Source organism: Megalobrama amblycephala, linkage group LG16, assembly GCF_018812025.1.
Source record: "Megalobrama amblycephala isolate DHTTF-2021 linkage group LG16, ASM1881202v1, whole genome shotgun sequence".
Classification (NCBI taxonomy): Eukaryota; Metazoa; Chordata; class Actinopteri; order Cypriniformes; family Xenocyprididae; genus Megalobrama; species Megalobrama amblycephala.
In genome coordinates this window covers 22,201,492-22,220,571 of record NC_063059.1, presented here as the reverse complement: position 1 = coordinate 22,220,571, position 19,080 = coordinate 22,201,492, and the positions used below count along the sequence as shown (strand labels likewise).

The 19,080-nt window shown below is 37.1% G+C and overlaps 1 protein-coding gene across 1 annotated transcript in view; it reads left to right on the top strand.

Moving 5' to 3' along the window:
* The window catches only part of sorl1 (sortilin-related receptor, L(DLR class) A repeats containing), a 63,124-nt gene that overhangs the window by 24,691 nt on the left and 19,353 nt on the right, over window positions 1–19,080 (top strand). The window contains exons 7-24 of the mRNA XM_048159919.1: window positions 3,444–3,545; window positions 3,655–3,824; window positions 4,445–4,637; window positions 7,552–7,669; window positions 9,145–9,218; window positions 11,533–11,621; window positions 11,734–11,912; window positions 12,073–12,259; window positions 12,370–12,498; window positions 14,054–14,139; window positions 16,195–16,367; window positions 16,779–16,910; window positions 16,993–17,084; window positions 17,170–17,416; window positions 17,520–17,658; window positions 18,127–18,300; window positions 18,407–18,520; window positions 18,612–18,734. Coding sequence (XP_048015876.1) covers window positions 3,444–3,545; window positions 3,655–3,824; window positions 4,445–4,637; window positions 7,552–7,669; window positions 9,145–9,218; window positions 11,533–11,621; window positions 11,734–11,912; window positions 12,073–12,259; window positions 12,370–12,498; window positions 14,054–14,139; window positions 16,195–16,367; window positions 16,779–16,910; window positions 16,993–17,084; window positions 17,170–17,416; window positions 17,520–17,658; window positions 18,127–18,300; window positions 18,407–18,520; window positions 18,612–18,734 — 2,521 coding nt within the window. The remainder of the gene's footprint in view (window positions 1–3,443; window positions 3,546–3,654; window positions 3,825–4,444; window positions 4,638–7,551; window positions 7,670–9,144; window positions 9,219–11,532; window positions 11,622–11,733; window positions 11,913–12,072; window positions 12,260–12,369; window positions 12,499–14,053; window positions 14,140–16,194; window positions 16,368–16,778; window positions 16,911–16,992; window positions 17,085–17,169; window positions 17,417–17,519; window positions 17,659–18,126; window positions 18,301–18,406; window positions 18,521–18,611; window positions 18,735–19,080) is intronic.

Sequence of the window (19,080 nt, the reverse complement as noted above, 5' to 3'; positions counted from 1 at the left end):
ACATATTAATACATTTATTTGCGTATACAAAAGACAGCCCATTTAAATTACACTGTGGCAGTACCATGTGGTGTTTTTTTAAAAAAATTTTTTAATATATTATTTAAATTTAAATATATTATATTATATAGATTAGATACTTTGGAAGTGAGCAAAACTAGTCAAATTAATGTTTCCTGTTAAAATTTCCATGTCTTCAATTACTATATTCATATGGTATTTACAATGTTTTCCTAAAAATACAATAATATGATGTATAAATATATTAATAATAAGATTCAGACAGTTTTAAATGTGTAATTTCCAGGCTTAGAAATTAAAAAGAAATGTTGAAGACAAATGGAAATGGAAGTTAAAAGTTGTTTAATTAGAAGTTTAATGGCAAATATAATTGTCTATTTTTACTCAACTTTAAAATATTGAATTTGTTGGCATTTTTATACAATTTTATATATATAGGCGAATTTCATGTAATTTTTTATCATTTAACTTAATTTAATGTAAAATATTCAATAATTTATAATTTATTTAAGAATTTTTTAAAAACCTTTTCCAGTATGTATATAATGTATTGGTTACACAAAAACATGGTATTATTATTATGATTTTATGGTACCATGTCCAAGCATTGCCATCTGGATCTGGTTGTTGCAGCTTTGTGATTTGATTGTTGTTATCACACACTTTGCTCTCTTAAGCTCTCCCGGCAACAGCGTCTGTTTCGAGAGATCTCCCTCGTCTTTGCTCTCTAAAGCCAGATTGTGTTTTGGCTCCTTCCACAACACTGCAGTCTGTTCCTGGAGACAGCCGTTAACAGCGAGATAAATCAATACCATGAATGGTGTGACTAAAAACGAGGCAGTGCGGAGAGCTGAGAAAGAAAACACTGAGCCTTTGTGCCTTTAAACAAGGAAGTGGTTAAACTTGTTATTCAGGATGATGGTGCTTATAAATACACTTTTATCTGACAGGCTGTCTTCCTGTTGTTCTTACACTGACCTACTAAATCCCTGTTTTGCTGGCTGGCTTATTAGTACTTTTTTGCCTGTTGCAATCAATTTTGGACCTCCAATATGATCTTGGAAATTGCAATAAACCTGATTAATGTAGAGAATCTGTTTGTTTGCTTTTTTCTCGAGTACTGTCTATATCACCTCTAATGGCGTCTTTAGCTTTTTTGGGCAGGCAGTAATTTATAGCTTATTATTCCGCATTTGTTGGGCTTTGTGAACCTGATGTAAGTAACTCTCACTCATCCACGACTTGATTACAGTGACAGGCTGTCGTACAAGGGAAAGACTGATTGAGCAGCCTGAACTTCAAAATTGATTGAAGCTTTGATTTCCTGAAGGGGTTAGAGCGAAAGAGAGACTTCAAGAGGGGAAGAAACTCATCTCTTCATGGTGCATTGCTCATTTTAGACAATGCTAGACAGAGACACAGCTAGGTTGCTGGGACACTGACTAGACTAGTACTGCTAGCATCAGCTTTCCATCTCTTTTATCTTTGGAAAAACCAGCAGTTTTAGAAGTACAAATGAGACTGTCTGACAAATCCCCAGTAGTCCTTATTAAGCGATATCAGGTACAGGACCCCAGTGAATTCAGTGCTGATGGGGCATATCTCTCCACGCTAATATTGTCTGCCATTCAGACCTCGTTTATAGTGATAATATGCCATGGTTTATGGTAGCTGAAGCTGTCAGATTACCTTGTAAAATCTTTATGACTCTCTACTGTTGGATGTTAATTATTTTACTGCACAATGTACCAGTTTTGAGTAGCGGTGGAAAGCAGGAAAACAAACCACCTTGTGTAAATATATAATGTAAATATATAGTATTTTACAGATATTCACACTTTTCAACTCTATCGATTAATGGTATTCACTCGAACAGTAAATTATTTAACTTAATAATTCTAATTATTAAATATTAATTTAAAAACTTTTAATATATTACATATTAAATGTTAAATATTAAATATACATTTTAAATATTAAATTAAAAAAATAATTTAGAAATGAATATGAACAGTTACCAAAACCTCTCTGCATAAAAATAATGCTATAAATTAGGGATGCACCGATTTATCGGCTGCCGATATTTATCTGCCGTTTTTTGCTCAATTTACAATCATCGGCATATTGGCTGTAGGAGGAAAAAGGCCGATATAACAAACTGATGGTTTATAAATTAACTGCGTGAAGGAACTGAGCTTTATAATGACTGTTGCGTAATCCCAGCGCTTCTGCATGTCTGCGCTTTAATGCTAATCAAATAACAAAAGACTATTCTTGACTAAATCATTTTTGTAACTTTCATAAGTGTAGCGGACCCCATCCGAATGATGGCCAAAACTTTACTAATATTTTATTAAGTTTATTACGTCCATTTTCACTCCAAAAAAATCACCACAAAAGCGAAACAATACAGCGCACAAGAAGTGCGCATTAAACTCTCTCCGTTGCATTATCATCAACATATAACGAATTACTCAAAACACTTATTACAACTAACAGTAAACAAATACATACGGATCTTTTCGGGGGATGCTTTATAAACGGACAAACTTTAAATTTGCAAAATAACTCTGAAGAGCTGCGTGCTCTCCTCAGACGGTAGACTAGAACACCCATCAAAATAAGAGTCCCGTCTTAGTAAAGGAGATCTCATACATATTTAAACTTACAAAAAATATTAAAATGTATACAAAAACAAATTAGAAGATTAATCACAATAGTCTGTTACAATAAAGAAGGATTAATATGTATATAATTTATACAGTGAAGAATATGCAGTGCTATTTTACATATGTTTACTTTATTTCTGTACCTGAAAACTTTTAAACCTACCTAAAAAGCCGTTTATTTCATATGTATCTTTGTTCTGTTGTCTTTATGTAGGCCTGCTGAATGTTAAATGGATCTTTATCATGTTCATTAAAAATTATATGATGATAATAAACCTGCTAGTATATTTTAATGCAGGTGTTTTTGAACTTTGCTTATTTAAAACATCAATACTATCTATTTTGATGACAAAATTTCAAATAAGAGAGGAAGTGACAAATATCAGTATCCGTATCGGCCAATAATTGTTTGTTAAAATCGATATCGGCCCCAAAAAATCATATCGGTGCATCCCTACTATAAATGGCAATTATTACATTAGAATAAATATAGAGAACAAATTATTTAGCAAAATGTTATTAAATTAATACATTATTATTAATAAAATATTCAAAATGCTTGTTTTTTTTGTTGTTGTAATTTGTTTATCATATAGTTATTGTGTTAAAGCTGAAATAAAAAAGCTTTATTAGACATAAAAATTAAAATAATCTGTTGCAGTAATACATTATTACTCAATCTCTGATTTGATCAATTGTAATATGTGATCTTTATTTGGGATAGTTAATCTCATTGTGAATGTGTTTCCACAGACGTTGTTTGGGAGCCACGAGTCTCAGTCTGTCCAGCTGTGGGTTTCTTACAACCGGCAGCCAATGAGAGCAGCTCAGTTTAACACCCGCCACCCTATCACGGTGAGTGCCGTCAGCTTCGTTTAGTCTCTGGTAGATTTGTGGCCGTGATTTTTAAAGCTTCATGTTGTTTACCTGTCTTATGCGATTCCCTGCTCTCCTCTCTCTGCAGGAGTACTACATAGCAGATGCTTCAGAGGACCAGGTGTTTGTGTGTGTGAACCACAATAATAATGTTACGCACCTGTACATCTCCGACACACAGGGCCTGTCCTTCTCTCTGTCCCTTGAGAATGTGTTGTACTTCAGCCCTGATGGCTCTGGGAGCAACACGCTTATCAGGTACAGTTGAACATCACAGCTGCCAAACACTGCATGTACACAGAACCAGAGACCATAAACATGGTTTACAAATGTAAAGCCTCAACCCCAAAATTTTGTTTGCACTGTTGTCTGAAAGCCAATAACCATGTTAAGCCAGGAACACATGCCACTTCAATAATTCATGTTAAGCCCCAGTCTTACGCAGCTCTTGGTCTCGTCACCTTTACTTGAACTCTTCTTGGTTTAGTGACGGCTCCTCATCAGTGCTGTAAATCCGTTTTGGCTCCGCACGCCTTACCCATAAGCAGGTTAGTGAGGTCTCGTCTCTATAATGCAAGAACTATGTCTTCGCCCACCGGTCCCTCCACTCACACTGTCAGTAGAAAAGCAATCCATCATTCCTACACGGCTTCCCAAGGACATGCTATTGTTTTACTCTGCGGCAGAGCGGGATCTCACCCACAGCCAAACCACTGAGCTCAGCACGGCCGCCTGAGAGCAGAGACGCAATTACTGCAGTGCGGAATGCAGATGAGATGTGCTTTGGCTCGCGTGCCATTGGCATTTTCAAAGAACGCCTCTCTTGGCAGATATGAATGGTATGGCACATGAAATTTGTGTGTTTGTGTATTTGAAAGGTACTTCGCCAACGAGCCGTTTGCAGATCTCCACCGGGTCGAGGGGCTTAGGGGTGTGTTTGTGGCCACTCTGATTAATGGATCAGTCACCGAGGACAACATGCGATCAGTCATCACGTTTGATAAAGGAGGAACCTGGGAACTTCTGCTGCCACCTGCGGCCGACAGCCTGGGAGGAGCCATAGACTGCCAGGTATTAGGGATGTTGGTGTATCGTCAGTTTAATAATTGTCCAACATATAAGTGTGATTCTTGTGACCCCTGTGTTTTGAACCATTTAATTTTGCTCTCATTCAGCTGTTTTTTTAAGCACAAAAACACATCCTACTGTATGTGGATGTTCTTTTTATAAAAAGTTGCCCATGAAACTCACTATTTGCTCTTCAGCATAAGTTGCTACCTCCCTCTAACCATTCACCTTTAACCATTCCATATATATATATATATATATATATATATATATATATATATATATATATATATATATATATGAAGAGTTCCGGTGCAAAAGCCTCTAAAAGCCACCTCGGTCAAAAAATGAGATAATGATATTGAGTGAATGCTCTCCGCACATAGTATCAAATACTTTCAGTTCAAACCCGCTAAATCCCACCCTCAGCCCAATCAGAAGTACCGGTACTTAGGTGGAAACCTATACATAGGAGCCTGACAAAAATGGTAATTTTAAAGAAAAAGGTCAGATTTAGAGGCTTTTGCATCTGAAGTCTTCACATATACAGTACTGTGCAAAAGTATTAGGCCACCACCAGCTTTGTTGTTTTAGCAATGTTTTAATGACCATCCATATTTATTTTTTGATTTTTATTACGATACAAACAGAAAATACAGGAAAAATGTACACAAAATGTAAGAAAAATTCAGAACAAAATGGCTTCTTTAAGAAAAAAATCAGTATTTATTGTGACCTCCTGGACTTCTTCCATTTTGTCAAAGAAGAAAATCTGAGAAACTTATTTTGAAAGTTTTCTTGGCCTTTCAGTCCTTTTCCATTCCATTTAGGTTTAAGAGAGCCAGTTTTTTTCTGTTTTTTAATGCTGCATACAAATTTCCTGTATTTTCTGGTTATGTTCTAATATAAAGACTGAGAAATTATTATATATGGTCTAAAACAACATCTAATGGTGGCCTAAGACTTTTGCACAGTACTGTGTGTGTGTGTGTGTGTGTGTGTGTGTGTGTGTGTATATATAATATAGGGCTGCACGATATCGCATGCTATTCTCACGCGCATTTCGTCATAAAGCCGGTTCCCTGATACCGCTAAATCGCCATACCTGCTTTCAAATAAGCGGCATTTAATAGACAGAGCCGTAGGTCACTGAAAAGCCACGCAATATCGCGTTCATATCGCAGATGAATCGCCTGCGATAATGAACGCGATATTGCGTGGCTTGTCCGTGAACTACGGCTCCGTCTATTAAAAGGCGCTCCGTTTAAAAACAGGTGATGGCGATTTAGCGGTAATCAGGGAACCGGCTTTACTGACGAAATGCGCGTGAGAATAGCATGCGATTAATCGTGCAGCCCTAATATAATATAATTATATAATATAATGAAGTGATCAGGGACCCATCACATGGTGAAATTTTACCTACCACAGGTACCAATACCATATAGAAGCTGAGTTGGAGCCCTTTCCAAATCTGTTTTTACTTCTTTCATAGCTTGTCTGTAACAAAAGTTATGGTTATCTGAAGTCGGCTGATCACTCTGATTTTCAGGGACGGAATTCTGAGAAAAACAGGTTTGAATAACGGTCACCCCCTTTTTTGCATAGACATGAAAATGCACTATCCAAACATAAATGGTTGTAATTCAAGAATGCTTTGGAATGTAGACCTAAGGTTGGTCTAACACTTGTCAGATTATTGTAGAAGTGAAATAAATTAGGAAAGTAAAATAAAAAAAGTTATAGAAGTTTAAGTTTATGAAAATGTAAAAATATAATTGTTTATATTTTATAATAATATATTACAAAACATGTTTTACTCTTAAACTGCAAGAAAATCGAAGCCAAAAATGTCAACATTCCAAATTTTAGGTTGATATATTTCAAAAATGAGCTTTCAGTAAGATTTTGTTTGGGCGCAGTACCAAACTTTTTCACTAGATGACATCCAAGCTCCATTACTGACCATTTAAGGGTGCCTCCATTTATTTGAGTGATCCATATTTTCATACATTTTATGAAGTAGACATCCTGTTCAGAAGTAGTATGGGCAGTTTGGCAGTATTTGGCAGTTCAACCTCTAATAAACACATAATTAGAACATGTGTGTTCATTATAGCTCCATTGTTCTCTTGTGCTCCGCCTTCTCAAAATAACGTTGTATTAGAAAAAAAAACTTTGCGTGCCGTAGTTTACACAGGACTGGTGGGAAATTTGCATTAACACACCTTCATTCTACATGTTATGTGCTTTATTCTGATGGGTGAACTGTCTTTGTAGTGTTAAGAAAGGGAAAGCTATGGCCCTTTTTTTTTTTTTTTCCAGCTACGCCGGGTGTGTTCTTAAACAGTAACGTTAGAGAAAGAGTCTTTTCACCTTGCCAGTATAAATCGCTATTTTTTTGCATTTAATTTTGCCAAGATATTTTCAGAGATGATAGACGAGATGAAAATGAAAACCCAATTTTGACAAAAAAAAAAATTACATATTTTTTGACGACTGAAAACGTTCCATCGCGACATCCGACGGGTTTTCCCAGATTGCATCATATATAAAAAACAAATACAAATTATATATAAAAAACAAATTAAGAAACAATTTAAATAAAATTAAAATAAAGTTTGGTCTATATATTAATTTGTCATATGTATGTTCCTTTGACAAATAAAAAAATGTTTAATTAAAAAAAGAATGAAAATAAACCCTTTAAATTGTGCTTATCCCCACCATGTCCACTTTTTCCATGCTTTTTGTATATGTGATGCCAGGCATGTGTTTATGAAGCTGTGGTTTTTATGTTTGCAAAAAATAAGTTTGAGTAGTGAGTTTTGCAATTGCAGTAGGAAGTACTATTTTTTTCATAGCATTACCATACTCACTATTTCTTTCTCTTTCTGTCCCCCTCTCCATCTCTCAGCTGGACAAAGGCTGTTCCCTGCACTTGGCCCAGCGGTGGAGTCAGCTGCTGAATATTCAGCTGCGCAGGATCCCTATTCTGTCTAAAGAGTCTGCACCTGGCCTCATCATGGCAACAGGTGGGCGACAAGACAGCCTCTCTGCACTGTGGTTTAACACCTCTCGTATGTGCATGAAAGAGGAAATATTTGCACATTAGCTCATGCTCTGTCTTTCTGTTGGTGTTGTTTTGCTCTTATTAACTGAGTGCATATAGGTCCCTTCAGAGAATGCGGTACACACTCTAATGATAGGGAGCAAGTGCATGAGCCTGACTTCTTGAGTTCACGCCTGGTGGAAAACATCGATTTTGCCCTCTCTGCACAGTTTGGAAGGCACTTCCTCTCTCTTGTATTCCTCTCTCTCCTTCTGCCAGCCACAGCCAGACCTTTAATTAAATGATTATTAGATAATGTGCATGCATGAAGATGAGAGGCGCAGGAGGCTTGTGAAAATGTCTGCCCGATTCGGCTGCTATCGCTCCAGCGCAGATGTGCTAATTATTTGTACTTCACCCACTGGCTAATTATCACATACAAACACACTCTCACACTCGTCCACTTAGCCAGCCAAGAGCGGCCACGCCACCTCAACATTGTTCTCATTGCAAAAAAAAAAAAAAAAACTTGTTAAGTGCTGCATATCTCTTAAGGAAATGAATGTAAATTAAGATCATTACCACTCAAATTAATTAATGACAAAACCACCTGCGGTGACAACAGTAAAATGCATGTCTTCGAGAAAAGGACAACTAGGGTTTCTTATTTCAGAGAAGGTGATAGACAGTATCTGTGTCTGGGCTTCTTGTCACGGTGGCAAGACAGAAGCATCTGACAGGAACACTTAGGGTGTGTCTCAATCTCCCGAGCTCGTAAATCAGTATATCGTGTACCCGAATTCGGCCACTGGTAAGGATAGTAAAGGACGCTGGTTCACTACACATTGGGACACTTATGACTCTATTTCCGGCGACGTGACATTACTTGTAATGTTTTTAAAGTACATTATGATAAATTCTTTGCTTGTTACATGTACGTGCAACATTTCAGCCATAAATAAATGATAAATGTTAGCTATATTATATTCATTACCTGTTTAGCGACGTATGTTTATGCTGAAATATAATAAAATAATGGTTTGTGTTTTTGAAAACATCTATCACGTATCGTTATGTGTAGTGTCAGTGTAATGTTTTAGTGCCCTGGAAGGATTCCCTTAAAATGGCTGACTCCCTGATCAGTGCCCTGACTACAGAACTAGAGATCTGATTGAGACACACCCTTTGTTTCTTGATTTCTTGTATCTTTCACTGCTTTCAGGGACGCATTAGCATCTACACTACAAATATGATGTGGTCAGATGCGCTTGTGACCATTTCTCATGCGGTTTACATCACAAAGCATAAAAACCTCATTTACATTTGTATTGAACACTGTCCTTGTTTCAGCTGGTCACCTGATATCATTTGTAATTGGGGCCTGTGAGATATGACACCAAATGCAGTGTAAATATTGACTGTCATCTTTCTCTCTCTCTCTACTTTTCTTCTGCACAGGATCTGTGGGAAAGAATCTGGCCAATAAGCCCAATGTGTATGTATCCAGCAGCGCAGGGGTCAGATGGAGAGAGGTGAGAACTAGTTTTATCACACACTAGGTCCTTTCTCCGTGATAGTCTTACTGAAGTCCAGCAACTATAAAAAAAAATATTTAAGAAAAAAGGGTGAGTCATCCATGAGTCTAACTTTGCTTACTCCACTTATAGTGCACTTTTGACAGATGTTGTTTGGTAGATGTTTTTCCTCTGTATTTATTTATTTATTTTTAATTAATTTTAATTTTGCAGCAGTTTAGTTTCACTTTTGTTGTTTTTAAATGTTAAAGGGTTAGTTCACCCAAAAATGAAAATTCTGTCATTTATTACCCTCATGCCGTTCCACACCCGTAAGACCTTCGTTAATCTTCAGAACACAAATTAAGATATTTTAGTTGAAATCCGATGGCTCCGTGAGGCCTGCATAGGGAGCAATGACATTTCCTCTCTCAAGATCCATAAAGGTACTAAAAACATATTTAAATCGGTTCATGTGAGTACAGTGGTTCAATATTAATATTATAAAGCGACGAGAATATTTTTGGAGCGGCAAAAAAACTAAATAATTTAGTGATGGCCGATTTCAAAACACTGCTTCAGGAAGCATCGGAGCACAGATGAATCAGCGTATCGAATCTGCTGTTTGGAGCACCAAAGTCACGTGATTTCAGCCGTTGGCAGCTTGACACGCGATCTGAATCATGATTCGATACACTGATTCATTTGTGCTTCGATGCTTCCTGAAGCAGTGTTTTGAAATCGGCAATCACTAAATTATTTCGTTTTTTTGGCGCTCCAAAAATATTCTTGTCACTTTATAATATGAATATTGAACCACTGTACTCACATGAACTGATTTAAATATGTTTTTAGTACCTTTATGGATCTTGAGAGAGGAAGTGTCCATTGCTCCCTATGGAGGCCTCACGGAGCCATCTGATTTAAACTAAAATATCTTAATTTGTGTTCCGAAGATTAACGAAGGTCTTACGGGTGTGGAACGACATGAGGGTAAGTAGTAAATTACAGAATTTTCATTTTTGGGTGAACTAACCCTTTAAGTCAGGATTTGAAGCCTTTTACTTTTTCTCTAGACCAGTGGTTCTCAACTGGTTTGGCAATGGGACCCAAAAACGTTGGAATAATGACACTGACATATAGAGGGTATGCACGTGACGTCACCGTCGACTGTTATGACTGCGGTTACGCCCACTGAGTGGCAGCATTGGTTTTCAGCGTGAATGCAGCGAAAAACACACAAAACACATCCAAAACATGAAAGAGCTTTGTGATTGACTGTACAAATAGCTTTGACACAAAATCTGAGGAATATTTTTACAGACTGCTGAAAGCTACAGGAAAAAGCAGCAAATAGGTCACTGCAATTCACAGAAACAGCTGGACTCCAGGCAAAGAAACATGTTTTGCAGTTATTTTGTGTCAAAATGTTGGATTTTGGGGGTAAAATCATTCCGTATATGTTGTATTGTTATATATTGTGTTGACAACTCTTCAATTAAATATTTACCATCTTATTTTTGCATAATTGGGTGTTTTTAAATAAACACTGACAAAAACTATACAAGTTTTAGGGCTGGATGATATGACGATATATATAACATTGATATAAGTGATCACTCCGATTTAGACCTACCTGTATTGTAGTTATATAAAGCGTTCAAAGGCAGATTTGCTTTATGTGTTTCCCCGGCGTCGAAATCAGGCACATATAAATAAACAATTCCTGGCTGCATGCCATTATCCATGGATTAGGTTTCTTTGACATGTTATAAGGAACACTTTCAAGCCCAACCTTTAGTGTAATCGTTTGTTTTACTCGCTTTTTCACAGTTTCCCCTATTAAATCCAGTCATGCAGCAGGTTCTTTTGACACTCAGTCCAGCTGAGGGAGCGCATTCCAGCGGGAAAGTGACATCTATGCATACCCTCTGTAGTCTGACAACATCTGACCTCAGATACTGAATCAGGGCAACGCATTTTTCTCAGGCACTCTTTACTTGAACTGCCTCTAACAGAAGAATCAACAGCTTTCACGCATGTTTTTCAAAATAAAAGTCTCCCATCAGAAAAACATAGAATTACGTTTGTTGTTGTTTCTTTGACTACGCAATCCAACAGCTGAGAAACACTAGACTATCCTATTTTATATAAAGGACTTTTTCAGTTATTTATTATCTTTCGTAGGGCACCAGTTGAGCCAAAATGCCATTGGTTCCCCCTTAAAAAATGGTGTACAATGCTGCTGCCCAGTACAATAGCACTTATTATATTCCCAGACTTTTTGAAAAGCATAGCAGCATTTGTTTTAATGCATATGTGTGTTCTTTAGGCCCTGGTTGGTCCTCATTTCTACACCTGGGGAGATCACGGCGGGATCCTGATGGCTATCGCGCAGGGCGGCTCCACCAGAACACTCAAGTCAGTTAGCATTTAAGGATCTAATGTCTCTCCTCTTTTAGTAAAAGCTGCCTGGCTATTATCCGGCTTTAGGACGTTACTGATAGCTATATCTTATCTTTTGCTGGCTCAGATTCAGTACTAACGAGGGGGAAACCTGGAAGGAGTTCCAGTTCTCTGAGCAGGAGGTATATGTGTACCAACTGCTGACTGAACCGGGAGAGAAGAGCACCATCTTCACTATCTTCGGCTCTTATGCGGACCAGAAACACAGCTGGCTCATTGTGCAGGTCAACGCTAGTGATGTGCTTGGTAAGAGAGCCAATCAACCAAATTTACTAGTGTTTCAAGTATACCAAGACTAAATAACTAAGGTTTTATATATTCAGGAAATGGTTTGTCAAGCCATTCAAAGTTTGTTTTGGCACACTGTCCTTTTTCTGTTTCTACATCTGATGTTATATGTGCTTAGGTGTCCCATGCTCGGAGGGCGACTATAAACGGTGGTCTCCCTCTGACGAGAGGGGAAATGGCTGTCTGCTCGGCAGAGAGGTGGTGTACAAGCGCCGCTCTCCTCACGCCACCTGCTTCAACGGCGAGGACTTTGACAGGCCCGTCACTCTGTCCAACTGCTCCTGCACTCGTCAGGACTATGAGTGGTATGAGCTGAGACCCCCTCTGTCTACATTTTTCTCATGTTTTCATTGATTTCACCTGAATATGCAATCGATTTTCTCTATTTTATTGTGTCGTCTCTCTCTGTTCCCAGCGACTATGGGTTTAAGCTGAGCGAGGATCTATCTCTCGAGGTGTGCATGCCTGATCCTGAGTTTTCTGGAAACCTGTATGCCCCGCCAGTACCCTGTCCGGTGGGCACCACTTACCGCCGCAGCAAAGGGTGAGAATGTGGTTATTTATCCCTGCTAACAACCACAACTGATTATCTGATTATATACACTACCGTTCAAAAGTTTGGTGTCAGAAGGATTTTTTTTGTTTGTTTTTTGGGAAAGAAATTCAAATTACTTTCATTCTGCAAGGATGTGTTAAATTGATAAAACGTTACAGTTTAGACATTTATAATGTTAAAAAGATTTCTATTTAAAAAAAATGCTGTTCTTTTGAATTTTTCATTCCTCAATGAATCAATTGAGGAATCAACGTTACAGTTTAGACATTTATAATGTTAAAAAACTTTTTGAACTTTTTATTCCTCAATGAATCAACAAAAATATTAAGCAGCGCAACAGTTTTCAACATTGATAATAATAAGAAATATCAGCATATTAGAATGATTTCTGAAGGATCATGTGACACTGATGACTGGGGTAATGATGCTGAAAATTAAGCTTTGTCATTACAGAAATAAATTAAATTTTTAAATATACTGTATTAAAATTTTATAACATTTCCCAATATTACTTTTTTTACTGTATATTTTTTATAAATAAATGTAGCCTTGGTGAACATAAGAGACTTGAATTATCTTACAATACTGATCCAAATTAAATTAAAATTTAATTTGTTTTTTTTCCTTGTCACTAATTTAAATATTTTTTGTCATAGATAAATATTATTTCATGTCAAAATAAGACTTCTAATAGATGATCAAATTTTTTTTTTTCAATTAAATTATATATTTTTACTTCTGAAATGAGTTGGCTGATTATTTACAGCAGTTGTGTTATATTAAATTTGGTGAATACTTACAAAAGTACATTTTTTAGATCTTACTTTTTTTTTTATTTTAGATTGTAGAGGTCACTTTAAAGAGTATTTTTCTCTATATAAAGCCAAATCACATCTGTTGTGATTCAGTGCTGTAAAACAGCAAAACAAAAGAAAGTCCGAGGGGGTGAATACTTATTATAGGCTCTGTGTCCTTCTGGATACGGATTGTTAGCCACCATCAGCAGCAGGAGCAGCCCGGGAGCATTATTAGATCTGCCACTGCTGTGTCACCATGCATCTCTCCTCTCATTATCTGCAGTCGAGAGGAGAGGATTTATTTAGAGCATGGACATGAACCGAATTTAGCTGAACGAGTTTAGATCTCTTGCTCAGTCGGTTGACTTGAAATGTCAGCTGGAGGAGGTTAATCACAATTATAAAAATGATTCCTGGGAAAATGGCGAAATAATGTTAATTGCTATTATGTAGGTATGCTTAATATATTAGGGCTGTATCTGTTATCATTTCACTGTGGAACTTAATCTAGATCTATTTTAAAGATATAGCCGTAAATTACTGCAGGTCATTGTATTTATGTGGTAATTTATGTAATTTCCTACAGTTCAATTAATGAAAAAGCAGGAGTTAGCATTTTCAAATAAGCTTGGAAAAATATTGGTACTTCTCAAAGCATCTTTTTGAACTAAGTTCTTCAAGAAGAGAAATTTGAAATTTAGAAGATGATTTCCACTGATGTCAAGGTGTGTCATCTGATGTTTTAGGTACAGGAAGGTGTCTGGAGACAGCTGCAGTGGGGGAGATGTTGAAGCTCGGCTGGATGGAGAAGTGCTGCCATGTCCTGTGGGAGGTACAGTAAGAACCTCCTCCTCAGCTTACACAATCATCTTCTCTGAGCTCTTTTTATGTAACACCACACAGACCGCAGTCCTATGGGATGCAACAGGAAGTTCTAGAGTCACAGTTCATAACACTCACAGAAAAACCACAAGTCTTTTCAAAAGTTTAATGTCTGTAAGAATTCTTTTAAAATAATTTAAAGGTGCAATATGTAATATTTTTGCAGTAAAATATCCAAAAACCACTAGGCCAGTGTTATGTATTTTGTTCACTTGAGTACTTACAATATCCCAAATGTTTCCAACTATTTGTAAATCTTGAGAAAATTGCAATTTTAACCAAGACTCCGGGACGTGTGAGGAGTCGCCTGTCAACTGCGTCATATCCGCGTTACCCTGCTTTTCGGTTTTATTTGTAGAAACCAATGAAACACCAAAGACGCTTTAATATATAAAATGTTTTAATAGACAAGGGAACAACTGTTTTGAGAAAACTAATCATTGTTATATAGCTCAACACGTTTAGTCTTATTGTTTAAATCTAATTTTCTTGATTTTTTTTTTTTGTGAGTAACGTTACCATGCTTTACCACGCCTCAGAGAAAAACACTATTTTGTCAAGTAGCTAACATAGCATAATCAGATGCAGCTTTATTTTTAGTAACAGTAATACAGCATTTTCTCCATCATACAATACGTTTTAAGATGAATTGCATGCCATTTATCAACACAAGCCATCCAGCATTTAATATGATATTGTAAAATCGATCTAGCTTACTGCAGTGTGCAACAATGTCTCACAGCAGCCGCCGAGCGAACGCACAGAGTAATGTTATACCATCATTATCAACACTCTGAAATGTATCTAATATGATAAACAGAGCTGCGTTACCTCATACTCATAAGCGGAAGTGGCACCGGCGACTGTGTCATAATAAAAGTTCTGCTGCTCGTGAGGCTTGTGTTGCGCAATCGCTCCAGCGGCCTCGTTCAGCTCCCACAACACTCGGTCCTGCTCTGCTTCATACCACAATAACGTTAATCAAATATTTCTATTCATTAAAAAAAGTATCATGTTTCCACCAAAATATATTAACACTTAACTATAAAATTTAGAAGTATTTTTCAATGTTAGTTCATGTTAACTAATACCTTTTGCTAATATAGTTACTAAAATTAACATAGTGAGAACAAATGGAACAAATGGAATGGAAGTTTTGAAATAAATGCAGCCTTGCTGAGTATATGCGGCCTTTAAAAATCTCACCAACCCCAAACTTTTGAACAGTAGTGTACATTTAATACACTAGTGAGTTTTCCATTTTAAAAAAACTATCATTTTTTTAAATGATAATTTACGTAATTTTCTGGTTTGCTTACTGATCATTGCATTGTTTCGTTTAATATGTTAGTTATGTGTCTATAGTACATTCATAAATGTGTAAAATAAAGTAATTCTTCAACATGACCATAGTGAGATGTCATGATGGACAGATGCTCTGTTGTTGTACAAGATGATGCTACATTAATAAGTAATGAGTCATTACTCTGGCACCTCATGTAGATTTAACACACATTGAATACAGTAATGTGGACAGTCAGTCCTATAGATGGGATTTAAAAGTCTAATTAGGATTGTCTGTAGTGTGATCAAAGCCCATCTTCCCACAGAGCTGTTTTCAAGAGCCGTCACTGTCTAGACTGCCTCTTTTCTCTGGCATTGTGGTGCTCAGCCACTTGACCACGCTTCAGTGGCCGTGTTGATTGGCTTGCCTTTCCGACTAGAGGACGCTGGGAGTAAACAAGGAGCCTTTTCAGAAAGCTCAGATCTGAAGCAGTGGGAGAAGGAAGTGATGTGCCATCAGTTTTCTTTTACGATTAGCAATGAATTGAAAATGGAAAGTCTTCCCAGCTGAGTAGAGGCTGTTAGCAAGGAACAATTTCCTTGTAGTGCCAGTGGCTTTGAGATGGTGCAATATGTAGTGTATTTCCTTGGAACGAGCCTTATTTTATCTCTCAACTGAGACCTCTTGCCTTCTTTTTCTTTCTTTCTTTTTTTTTTTTAGAGAGTAATGAGTTTATCCTGTATGCGGTGAGGAACTCCATCCACCGCTATGATCTGGCCACAGGTACAGACCAGACGCTCCCCCTCTCGGGTCTCCATGAGGCGGTGGCGCTTGACTTTGATTATGAGAAGAACTGCATATACTGGGCTGATATTTCACTGGACACCATACAGGTGATTAAATGTCTTTTTAGGGATGCACAACATATCAGTGCCATATATTGGTTATATAATTGTGATGCCTAAAGCATAAACAATAAAGAATGATTTATTTTTAGTTTTTAGTGTCTTATTTTTAATTTATTAAGACAAAATAGTATAACATTTTTATATTATATTATAAAATATATTACAAATTTATATTATAAAATATTAACATTTCAGTCCATAACAATGATAAAATAAATATTTATCAGCTTTTTGATATTTTTACAATTTTGACAAATTTGTAAGTATTTATTTACACAGAGGCCATACCGATGGATATCTGATATTTTAATTGTCATATTAAAATAGCATTCAATTTCTTTATTTAAAAAAATATTTTAGAAAAATTAGAGCATTTTGTATGTTTTTGTGTTGTAGAGATTGTGTTTGAATGGAAGCTCTGGACAAGAAGTGATTGTCAAAAAGGACCTACTAAATGTGGAGGCACTGTCATTTGATCCCATCAGCCGGTTGCTGTATTGGGTAGATGCTGGTGCTCAAAAAATCGAGGTAATCGAATGTCAAACCACTACAGCACCATCAGTTAGAGACATTTGTTCATGTTGTAATCCTCACACTGTCTCTCTTCCAGGTGTCCAACTCTGATGGAGACCTGAGACGCACTCTGGTCAACTCTTCCGTGGTGGAACAGCCTCGAGCCCTCACACTCATGCCAGGAGAAAGGTATGGTGTTCCCATAATCCCCTTTGTTTTCCTTAATAGTCCGCTTGCTCCCTGTGTACTAAGCTGCATGTGCTGTCTCTCTTAGCTTGATGTTTTGGACAGACTGGGGCGATCGCTCAGCCGGCATCTACCGCAGCTGGATGGACGGATCCAACATCTCCTGCATCGTGTCCGAGGGAGTTCGCTGGCCCAATGGCATAACGGCAGACGAATCATGGCTGTACTGGACGGAGGCATATGGAGATCGCATTGAAAGAGCAGACTTTAATGGAGGCCACCGCACTGTGGTAATGGAGGGTCTGCCTCATCCTTATGCTATTGCCGTTTTTAAGGTAGGCTCATTGTTATCACTTTCTGGGAATGTTGCAACTGGTATTCTATTAAACTGTGTCTTTAATCATAAACTCATTGTTGAACTGGTCTTTGTTGGTGTAGAATGACCTGTATTGGGATGACTGGTCTAGAATGGGAATCTTCAAAGCACCTAAATCAGGCTCACCAGACAGTGAGATGTTAGTGGGCAGACTGACAGGAGTGATGGATCTCAAGATCTTCTACAAGGGAAAAAACAATGGTCAGTTCTTAAGGAGACAGTCCTCCTGAAACATATGGAAAATACACCATTAAAGACAGCATGAAAGTGTAACTGTTCATGTTCATGTAACAACCCCACAAAACCACACTTGTCAGCTTCTATTGTTGAATGCAAAATAAATACAGATTTTAAAAATGTTATTTCGAAATATATAAATTACAGTCACTTCACTACAGTCACTGCAGAAATCACTTACTGCACCTTTAACACTGGTGCAACATGAGTCATCAATATTTTTAATGTTTATATAAGAAAAGAAAATTATTTTTTAATGTGTGTATTTTTACAGAATTTTTTTGTCAACCTATATCAGGCCTATTTTTAAGGAGGATTTTTAGGAGTAAACTTAAGTTTGATGGCCTTAAAGTTAACAAACATGCACTAAAAGCCAGTTTTGATATAAAAATAATTTTTTCTTTTTTTTTTTAAATTGTTTCTCCCCTGTAGGTCAGAATGCTTGTGTGGATCAGCCATGCAGTCTTCTGTGTCTTCCCCAGCCTGGAAACAAACGTCAGTGTGTTTGTCCCGACGGAGTTTCCAGCACCATCCTACCCTCAGGAGACCGTCAGTGCCAGTGTCCCAGTGGATACCAACTCCGCAATAATACATGCGTTAAAACAGGTCTGACAGAAACAAAAGTGTCAGCTCTAAATCATAAATGAGCTTGTTCATACGTTTAATAAGTGAGTTTGATTTTATTGATGTTTTTCTGTCTGCTGCTCATCAGAGCACACCTGCTTGCCAAACCAGCACCGCTGCGCTAACGGGAAGTGCATCAGCAGCATCTGGAAGTGTGACAGTGACAATGACTGCGGCGACATGAGTGATGAGCAGGATTGCCGTGAGTGATATCATCAGCCCCGCCGCCTCTGTCTCATATAAAATGACACAAATGTATAAATGTTGAATTTCGTGTCTTTCTCTCTCTGCAGCCACCACTTCCTGTGACCCTGCGGTTCAGTTCCGCTGTGTGGCCTCAGGTTCCTGCATTCCACTGGCCTTCAAGTGCGACCATGAGGATGACTGTGGTGATAACAGTGACGAGGAGCATTGTGGTATGCATGTGTTTAGGGCTTAGTGATATATCCAATATTCAAGATATATATAAGATGATTTTGCTGTTGATATAAAATTAAGTGGTATCACAATATTTTATTGCACTACTTAATTGACCATTAGCGCATTACAGAGCAGTTTAGAGATCACACCCCATCCTGCAACTTGCAAGTATGAAAAACGTTATGATATATATTTTTTATAGTGTCTCTGAATCAGTGTTGTTTTTGTTAACTGAAATGTATTTTTTTTTAATAAAGCTGAAATTAAATAAAAATGTACATATTCGATTTTTATTAATAAAAAAATATTAAAATTGAAATTAAATTAATAAAATTAGAAACT